We start from the raw sequence: 11,343 nt of genomic DNA, 5'->3' as shown, positions 1-11,343 counted from the left end.
TAAGGCATCGTACCAATGTATTGTTTCTTTGGACTGTAAGACGGCTATGGCTTGTTTCAGTGGAGCGATGAGAGATGCGCACTGAGGCAAAACGTGTGCTAAAACCTTATATGCCCCGATAAATGAGCGGTGGAGTGCATATCTTTAACGTTGAAATACGATGAGTATTTGCGCGAATAGACCCTAGGGACCAGGTCCACCCAATAATGGTTGTAGTTCGTGGACAAATCACCGTTTTGCTAGCAGACAATCGCAGACCACACTTGTAAATGCATTGGAGTAGACGCTGCCAATTGTAAATTAACTCCTCTAAAATTTCACCCTCTAAAAGAAAGGTCATCCGCAAGCTTTGCTACTACTCCCTCCTTAATCAAATCCCCCAGTACCCGACAAGTCAGCTCTTCGAGGGCGGTCTCTGAACCGGGCATACCCATGGCACACCGGGCATAAACTCTGACACCTCGATATGGTGTGGCAACGCCGCAGTACTTCATAGAATCTGGTAAAAGGCCTTTGTGAGGTCAGTAGTAATTAAGTGCTTCCATTTTGCGATGTTACGTAGAACGGAGTTGACATCCGGCATAAGGGAGGTTTGGAGTTTCGCATATCGTCCGACCTCGGCGAATGCTGTGACCAGAAGGTAACCACCACTCTCTTTTTTGACAAGGAAAGATGGGTTAAGACATTCGACTTGGACACCGACGTCCTCGGGGCGAACAAATACTCCCACTCATCAAATTTGTCCTGTAGCTCAACCAGTTTATCTCTGGAGTACTGAGGAACTCGACCCTTCCTTTGAGGAGGCTGTACAGGTCCCATATTAACAACAGCCTGGAATGGGCCAACAGAGCCGTTGTAGGCTTTAATCATTGGATCGAAAACAACATCGTATTCAGTAATAATGGATTGGAATTTGGATTTCACATTCTGTGGGAGGATATGGTCTGGATCTAGCTTGACATAATCAGAATACGCGACAGAGGAAGAAGGCTTACAGGGCTTAGATGGCGACTTTTGGGGAATAGCGTTTTTGGCCGACAACGGCACAAAGGTGGGTCGGACTTGGCAAAAACGTTTGATAACCTGAGGTGTGTCAGTAGAGTTTGGAATACGTACCCTTCCCGCAACACTAGAGACCAAGTCAAACTTTGGCCAGGTTCGAGGAAACGTACCCGTACTATGTGGTTCGAGAGCACGTCATCCTGTTGGATGAAGTCAGACGGAATGGCTACCTCGATAAATTCTCCCGGCCATATAGTGGTCTCCCCTTCAGGAGCACGAAGCACACGGGTCGGAGGGCGATGTCATTTAGCTCCATAAAAGGAGTTCCGGCAAGAATGTCGACGTCAAGTTTTTCGACGACGAGACCCTCAAATTTGAATTCCCTGTCGTCCCTTGTGAGAATAATTGTTGTTTCGCAACTCACACCCTACCTTAACTCTTATACCTCTCCTCCAATCAGCAACCTCCACACTCCTTCTCTGCAACACAAATACTCTGCTCCACTGGCTTCACACAATAGCTTCCTAAAACAAAAGAAAGGTTCAAATAGTGAAAACAAAGTATAATACAAAATATATACAGTATACAACTTTATGTCACTTGTGACACTCTTCATGTTAGCGCACTCATGTGTGGCTTGTTAAAAAGAATTATGAATGATGATGGTGCTAAATGGAAAAGTATTCCAATGTATTATATTAAAACAATAATGTGATGTTAATGTTTTACTTAATATTTCATATTATAGTATTATTGATGTTAATTCAGGTAATATTCCACTGTTTTACAAAAATATGATAAAAGCCTACATAAATTATAACAGAATCTCAAAAAAAAAAACCTGAAACTTATGACGATATAATGAATGAGCAACTGTGGGGAAACGTTAAACTAAAAAATGAATCGCTTTTCTACAAGCATTGGATTGCCAGTGGCATTAATCGTATTAAAGACATTGTTAATAAGAACATTGTTTTAACATCAAACGATTTACTGGTGAAACTACAATGTAAAACAAACTGGTTAAATGAGCATTTGTGCATTATTAAGGCAATACCAATTCAGTGGAAACGTATTATAAGATGCAGATATTTTCAAATGTGATGATAATAATAAGTTAGCTGGGACCAAATATGAGGTTAATATTACCAAACTAATATATTCATGGTTTGTGAAAGAATATTTCATTATTCCAATGTCACAACTAAAATTGGAAGAGTAGGCTACTTCAATGATAACAACATAGATTGGATAACATCTTGGTTACGGAAAATATGTAAAATGAAGGAGAAGAAACTAGCAAAATTCAATTATAAGTGTTACATAGAATACTGCCTACCAACAGGCAAATGTGGACTCATTTTGTGACAAGTTTCTCTTTCGGAAGTAATTCCCAGGATGCTAATTTGAGTTGACTACATAAATCATCGTGTTTATTTATTCGTTTCTGTAAACGACAATGTATTATAGTCCTGTGGTACGTACAAAAATAGGTTTTTTACGCTGAAATTACTGTGTATTCGAGAACCATCTGTGGCCACGACCTAGATGGTACGCGAGCGAAGCGAGCGTACCATCTAGTATGTATCAATTGTATATTAATCTTAATTTATAATAGTATTTTTGGTACATATACAATAATGTAGTCCTAGCTAAGATATCATCACCGTGAACTTTACATTTTAAATCATTACTAATTGTTACGTATAATATTTGAATGTGGCTAACCTTCTCAAACTCAGTGGCATAAATGAAGAAACCGGAAGGCGAACATCTCTGCGGAGAAAACTAATTTACATAGAGCGACATTTCCGTAATTATAATATGTCCCAATTTGGCTCCCGAATAATATTAACCATAAATGAAAATTCATTCTCATGTTTAATTGGTGCGATTACTGAGAGTTAATAAAATGTCTTGAGATGGCTTGAGATTACAACATTTCTAGATTTTGCTATGCCATTTTGAAGCATCATTATAAGTTTCAGGTTAGCAATGGAATTAGTATAAAACGCAGCCGTAGCTTGCTTGATTGCATTGTGAGCTGCGTTGCGAGATTTCCTCCAATGTTCAGTTTATTTATTTATTATTATTTGCTTATGTGAAGCAAAAAGGAGTCTTTCCATTTAACTTCTTCAATTTCGTGAATCAATTTGACTTTTGACTAAATAAGTGAGGCATATTTAGACTGACTTCTTCTATTGTCCGGAAAAGAATGCATCCTTTAATTCTTACCGGGCATTTAATTCAAACAAACCCATAGGCCTATTATTTTATCAATTTGTCGACCGCCCCTGAATGCTGACCTCTAATAAAAATAAATTATAACGGCGCTGAAACAATGTGTTTTAATCAAAAGTGGAAGTAGGCCTACTTTACTCATACACTTTTTTCCCAAATTTGTTTTCCTTATGGTATGATTTTTCAGATTTATAGGGGGCGCGCGTGCGGAGGGTGCGCCCCGCTCTGGATCCGCCATAGATTCCTTGCCGAAAAGAACATGAGTTTAGACACCAAGATCATTCAATCTAGCCTAATTAGTTCCGCTTTTAAGCAATTTTAGAATTGGTCGCCATTTTGACAAATGGCCGGCATTTCAATATAAAGCAAAAAAATGGATCGAACAGTGCCTAATGGATTCCTTTTATGAAGTGCATGTGTTTAAACACCAAGATCGTGAATCTACCATATTTAGATCAGATTTTAAGCACATTTTATATGAAATTGGTTGCCATTTTAAAAAATGGCCGCCATTTCAATATAAAGCAAACAATGAAGTGTCAACAGGGCCTAATGGATTCCGTGTCTGAAGTACATGTGTTTAGACACCAAGATCGCGAATCTACCATTATTATTTAGATCAGATTTTAAGCATCCACTTTCTGTTACAAAAATGTTTCATAATATTGCAAAATATATTATCATAATTCTATTTAATGTGACATGTATAATAGCTATTACATAAAGTCTTCTTGGTCTGTATACATCCGCCCTTACGAGGGCGGGCATCCACTCTCTGTTACAAATTTCTAATGCAAAAATCGCGTTTTACTCATTCTTGTGATATTATATTCTTTGGCTGGGTCGTTAAGTTCGCAAGCTATAACTGATGTTGTGATAATAAGAAAAGGCGATGACAGTCAGATGAATTTAATCAATTTGTTGTTTATTAATTCCTACGGATTATTTTTCGAAGATGGGATGATGTTTGATTCTGTCAAAATATAGTTATTTTACGATAAAAACCATGCCTTTTATAAAACGAACGGTTGAGCCCGTGAACGTTAGCGATAAGCCGGTGCCTAAATGCTGCCGAAATGAGTTGGAGACAGTATCTAATTTTACGTTGTGTGGCTTGATAAGGCAGCTGGCCTGCCTAGCAGACCAGGCCAACAGTGTTTTTGATGAGATTGGAATTGAAACAAAACTAGTGTTTGAAAGGACCAATTCGTTGATTCTATGTGTTGAAAAATTAAAAGCAAAGGTACATAATTTGGATGCAAGAGCAGTTAAAGTTCGTAAGTATTTTATAACTATCGGCTATTTTTGATACAATACAATATCAATTATTATGTATTCATCTTTTCCATTGATTGTAGAACTCTAATGAAACATTGTATTTATTCAGTATTTTATTATTCAACTTCTGTATTTTTTTTCAATAATAGTCAATATAATTCAATTAATAGTCAGTATTTTTTTTATTATCATTACTGTAAAATAATCACTGTGTATATATTTTATAATTATATTTTTTTGTAAAAATCACTGCACATAGGCCTACACATTATTATGGTTATTAATTATGAATTTCTGATTGACTGAATAAAGTTCACAAGAAACAAGGCCTCTCTTTATTCTCAAGCATATATTTTTTTTGTTTAAAAATGCAAGAATTTCAATAAATTTCCAATAATGTTCGCATTTGAAATCAAATTTTCAAATGTTTGACTGCATGTAGCCATGATTTTAGGGTGCTACTGCAGTTTTGTACCTAAAACTGGACATAAGACTTCACAGTCACTTACCATCAAAGCCATGCATCGAGTGAATGTTTTTAAATTGGGTAAGCTTGAGTGTTTTTGGTGTGAAAGTGCATTAGCACCGATTTTAGTAGGGAGACGAATAATCCATCTGTCACCTTTCAAAGTCCTGTATGTTTCAGAAATGCCTGGGACAATTCAGTCCAAAACATTCCACTTGGTTGTCCGAAATATCCCAGTTTAGACCACTGATTGTTATATTTTTGGTATTTATTGAGTTTTTAAAAGACTAAAGAACTAATGGATGTCGGTAAAATATATAAAATAAATTACTAGAAAATGTAATTGTATGTAATTAATACTATCTTAATGCATAGTTTTTGCAGAGAAGAATTTGTTGAATCGTTGGTGTGGGAAAATATGAAAATGTTTACAATTATTCGGCCTTATTAAAAAAAATAAGTTAGATTTTATAGTTTTTGCTTTTTTGCATCGTTACCTCTAGTACCACAAACTCTTTTGAAAATGAAACAAACTAAACATTAAATTTTATTGAAGAATTTATTTTGTTCATGTAACATTGTAACCCACTACCTTGAAAAAGAAGAGAATCTCATAGTAGCGAGATCATAACTTACAAGCTTGTACTGTACTAGACTCGGCTACTTAATAGACCATTCCAAATACTGTATTGTCCATCACTAGAGAAGAGCAATACAAGTTTGGTAAAAAGTGATTACAGTCCATCCGAAATATTGACGTTGCCCAGAATTAACTGCATATTAACTTAACTGAGTACTGTATTTGAGCCACATGGTGGGGGCTGTGGTGAAGCAAATGTTGTTAAAGGACACCCCTAGATGGCCGGAAATGGTACTTGCACATAAAATTCATGTAAGTGGCACATCTACAGTAGTTAGCCGGAAATGACACTCCATTGAGCGGGCTAGCAAACAGCAAAATAATCGTATCCTATTTTCTTCAGGACCCTAGCTAAGGGCTGCATTATGCCAGTGTCTATAGGACTAATCAATAGCCATATTCAGGGCTGAAAATTAACCTTTAAACCATAGTGGCCAACTTGTTTATTCGAGCATAGTGTGTGCAGCGATCTTCGCCCCCGATGGAGTGTAAAGAAAACATGACTGCTAGGCCTGATATGGCCTAGCTTATATTAGCCTAGGCTGTTTGTAATAAAAGGTAGGTGGATGCGGTTTATGGAAGTCACCAAATAAAGGTCGCCATTGGTGACCGGGCGACGGTTAATTTTCAGCCCTGCATATTGCACTTTGCTCTCAATGCAGAAACTGCTTAACACTATAGATCTTGTGATTTTATTTACAAGTTCAGATACAGTAGGCCTGCACAGGAAGGCCCACATAATTGTATCCTCCATTTTTACCTATTCATAGTGGCTGTCTCTTTTTAGCAGACCCTCAACTCATGTTGTGGGCACGATACACCACGATATTGATGATAACAAGGTATGACAAGATGCAGAGAGAGCAATCAGAGTCATTTAGGACCATGCTCGGTGATGCACTTCAACATTTCTATCGTAAATCTCGGTCTAGGTCTAGATCAAAAAGATCACAAAAGAGAAGGAGATCCTGTACAGTAGTGTCACGTTCATCAACCTCCTCAGATAAGGAGTACATTTCCAGGCATAGGCCTAGACTATCGCTGTAAAGAGGAATAACTGATGATATGATCTTAATTGTGGCAGAGGAAGAGTTGGTCCAGCTACCAACCAGCCCAACCTAAAATGTGAAGCTAACAAACCTGCACAAAGTGTTGAAGGGCACTGCATATTCCCATAAGGTACTAGAATGGTGGGAAGTCCAACACATACGTTGGAACAACCAAAGAAAGACGATTTGATCTAAAGCCAGATTCCTCGGTGGCACGATTTTTCAAATCTCATGACATGCCCAAACCAATGAGGGACTTAATGAAACGAGCGAACACCAATGCATGTAAAACATGTGGTCAATACAGGAGAACCTCCTCCGAGCATCAATGCCTTTTCTAAAGGCCATTGAAATTAATAACCCAATGGGTAAAAACGAACTAAAACCACTGTTAGAGTCAACTGAAAGCTTGCTAGGTTCGGCAATTCAGAGTATCTCTCTGTTGCGAAAGAGACATTCTGAACCCTTCAGGGTTACAGTATCTCCGAAATGTCACCCTTTCAATAGAGTGCATCTTTGGCGAAAAGTGGTCCACGAAAATCGAAAAAAATAAAAAAAAACCAAGTCATGGACAATCGTATAAACCTGAACACAGTGCATCTACTTCAACAGATTTCTTTTGCCAAATCAAAAAGACCAATATACAACCATTTAAAAAAAAACTAGACAACAGAAAACAGTTTGATTCGGTACCCCATTGCTTCCGCCTTATGAAGCTGGGGGGATACAATTTCACATAAACAATTGGGAAAAAATTATGACAGATCCATGGATACGACAAACAGTAATGGGTTACAGAATCAAATTTTATCAAAAACCTGTTCAAACAAAAATACCCTTGAATCGAATAAAAATGAATCGGCAACAGCAAACCTACGCGATCTAGAAATAAAAAAAGGCAAACCCGTTCAGGGTCAGTTCATTTCAAACATTTTTGTGGTACCGAAAAGTGCGGAGGGATTCAGGCCGGTCTTCAATCTAAAACATCTCAATCGTTACATAACGATGGTATAATGGGGGGCGTTGATTAAGGGAAAGTCTGCATTGGGTCCTCAACACCCCTGAAAAATTGCATTATTTAGACTCATTTTAATGAGGTACACTTTTGTCTAAAAATGTGATTAAACCCTACTAGTACTAGTAGTACTACTTACTAATGACCATAGCCATGTGTGTTTAGATTTAAAGTTTTATGTTGATTGACAACCGCTAAAAGTAACAGTAAGGCTAGCGAAAGATAGATCAGTATTAAAGGCCTACAAATTGTGAAATTTACAATTCAAAAGATTGGACATTTCAAGAGGGATTTGTGTTCAGGTTCATCAGGTAATTTCGGCCGATTTAACTATTTTTCCACGGAAGAAAAACACAACCAAGTCCGATGGAAGTGCTATGATTACAATTATAAAATTATAATATCTGTAAAGATGATTAAATTTCGATCAGTTTAATTTTTTCCTCAAAAGAATTTATTATTTGCAAAGTTATTATAAAAAGAAGTTGAAAATTTGCCATATTTAGTGGATTTTGATGACCTTCACTGACGTTTTAATTAAATTTTGCTACAAAATATTGTTGTAATGTAGTTTTTTAAATAATATGTCTAGTAAACTATCTGTCATTTAATTTTTTTTAGCTTTTTTCTTACTGAAAGTGATAGATAATAATATTTTATAGTTCATATGAGATTGCATAATGTAAAGGATCATTAAAATAACTATATTGCTATTAGATACTCCAGTGTATAGGAATATAGATTGATTTGCTGCAATATCCTTTGTCCCTCTATTGCGCATCATTCTATTATTAGCATAATATAAACATATCATTATCATCACTGTATATGGTTGTCACTGAGTAGAATATTTTATCATGCCAAGCATCTGTCAAAAATCCTATTTCAACTTGCAATACACAAAGTTACATTATATAATATAGCTGTATACCACACACATTTTAATTCCCAATGGGTAAAATATTTATCTCCTCCGTGAATGCAGTTTAAATGTTGGTCTTTAGCTATGCACACAGCCTGTCTCCTTGGATGTACATTATTTATGTTAGCTTTTTATCCATTGCATACAGCAATGAAATGTTGCTATGTGTAGATTAAAGCTGTGTCACTATTACGTATGTCAGGAACTCCTATTACATATGTTTCTGAGTGGTTGAAAATACTTTAGGAACTCCCTTGTGACATAAAAGTATACACACAAAATCCTCAAAGTTGTAAAATAACTCAAAACAAAGCTTTAATTTCAATCAACTTCAACTTTCAACAATCCAGTACACTTTAAACAACAGCTTCACAATAACCTTTACAATCCAAAATCAAACCTTCTTCAAAATATATGCTTCAATCAAAATCCTTCTCCCTATTTACAATTGTCCTACTTCCCATTATATACAATATGTTCATAACCTTCTAGATCATTCGTTATACTTTATTCTATTGGATTACAACTTCTATTAATAGTATACTTTTGGAATGTTCCTGATTGTTCTTCTATTAATTATAAAATTGTTTCTTAATTCTAAACATACCCTTATATAATTATTCTAGAATGTTCCTATACTATGTTACTGTATATATTAAGGAATGATAAATTATTACAGTCTAGTTCCATGCCTAAAGTTAATTGTGTTTAATTAAGTGTCTTTAGTGCACTCTGCTCCCAAGGGATGTTTACTCTTGTCTTTGTTGTGAATGTTTTTCGACAAACATATAAATCTCATTTCTGTTTATTGTCACATGACTTAAATTTCTGTATGCAGCATAAATGACTGACTGTTTATGATAATATACTACCATATAAATATTATTTCCCTTTAGAATAACACAAACTAAAATGTATAAAAAATTGAATTCGGAAAATATTTTATTAGTTGAAAGATTGAACACACATACAGTATTATTAAAACGTTTACATGGTGAATAAAAGTAGTATAGTAAGGTTTGTGGTACACATGTGTAAAAAGTATTTTGTCATGAGAATTTCTTCACTATTGGTAGTTTACTAAGTGTAACTCTACTAGAGTGGATTTGAATGGGTGGCAGTCGACTTGTATATATGAACGTTTCGATTAAGTAGTGACATGTTGACATGCCAGTGAATGTACTATATGAGAATAATGTATGGAAATGACTTTTCTTCTGTCATGTCATCCGTAGAAAATAAAATAAGTATCTGTATTATACTATGATTTTAATTGTAGAAACTTAGAACAGTGCTTTTTCATTTTTTTCTAGGATATCAATAGATCTGCTTCTGTCTACATTTTGTAATTACAGTTAACAGTAACAGCCGTACTTTCAAAGGCCTGTTTGTTCTTCCTATCTGTCCTTTTTAGCTTTATTTTCGAAGCTTGTGTGCAAAAAAATCAATCAAATGATCAAAAATAGCTATATATAGCTATACTATAGTACAGTTTTTCTTGTTCAAACATTTAATTCTTTATATCAATGTATAGAGTAATGTCTACTCTACATTTTGGTTTTAACATTTGATTCAATTTGAATTCAGTTCAAATTTTATTCCATTACTTTACAAATAACATATCCTGAAATCAGAATTTTGTGACAACATCAGTATAACAAAAATGCATTCCCAAAAGTTTTTTGCCTTTTATCCATTCACACAAGGTCCATAGAATATATATAATCAAGAACAACACAATTCAAGTATTACCATAGACGTTGTGAAGCTCCAAACTTTGGCCAAAATTGGATTTTTTACCACAAGTAAAAACACCCCTAATGAAAATAAATGGTACGGTCCATTTCCATGCCCGACCAACAATATTTTGCTTTCAGTTTGTTTATACGTCTTTCATCATCTTGTAATAAAAATTAAATTTCAACAATTCGTGTAAGAGTTATTGAAATCAACAGTGACAGTGAAATAATAGGAAAAATTACAAAAAATGCTGTAATTTTTAAAATGGCGGTTACTATGGCAACAAGATACAGATATAAAAAATAATTTATCTGTGCATGTTTCAACCAAACCTCTTTCATTGTGCAAATTTTAAAGAAAATCTATTTTTTTGACTTGGCCACCTAAAGGTCGATATTTGTTAGACAACTGCTCTTAAACAGTCATTCCTTGTCTTAAATGTACTGTACGTTTTATGGTAAATTATGATAAAAAGAGAGAACCAATGCACTTAAATAGTGTCCTCTCATGGACAGTCTTTAGGCCTGGCCTAGCTAGGCTTAGTTTTGTAGGCCTAGCTGGTAAACAGCAGTATGTACGAACATTGTACACTAGCTAAATAGGCCTAGCCTGACGTTGTCTAGTTTCTGCATTAATTCTCTTTCTTTTTTTGCCAGAATCCAAATTGGGGAAAACCCGGTATTTTCGCTGAAAAGTTATGAATCTTCCATTTGTTTTAGCCTAATGATTGATTAAAAAGTGGGTGAATTACAGAAGAAAAACCAAAATATCAATCCGTGCGCAGTGCATGTTGGGATATATAGCGGGCTGCTTATATTATTAAAATCAACTTATTTTTAACCGTTTAAAGACCAAAAATGATTGCAATAGGACCATAATATTGATTTTTACATTAAATGTAGTTTGTGACATTAAATTAGATCTAAAAAATGTAGGCAATGGGAACCGCCTGTTTTTAAAACATGGAAAAATACAGCAGCCAAGTCTATA

General features: G+C 35.2%; 1 protein-coding gene across 1 annotated transcript in view; it reads left to right on the top strand.

Moving 5' to 3' along the window:
* The first annotated feature begins 3,988 nt into the window (after positions 1 to 3,988).
* LOC144848615 (uncharacterized) overlaps positions 3,989 to 11,343 on the top strand; it is a 48,751-nt gene continuing 41,396 nt past the window's right edge. The window contains exon 1 of the mRNA XM_078705431.1: positions 3,989 to 4,520. Within this exon, the coding sequence (XP_078561557.1) occupies positions 4,250 to 4,520 (271 nt within the window). The 5' untranslated portion in view covers positions 3,989 to 4,249. The remainder of the gene's footprint in view (positions 4,521 to 11,343) is intronic.

Source organism: Antedon bifida, chromosome 7, assembly GCF_963402885.1.
Source record: "Antedon bifida chromosome 7, ecAntBifi1.1, whole genome shotgun sequence".
NCBI lineage: Eukaryota > Metazoa > Echinodermata > Crinoidea > Comatulida > Antedonidae > Antedon > Antedon bifida.
Note: the sequence above shows the minus strand (reverse complement) of the source record. Positions and strands in the feature narration are given on the sequence as shown.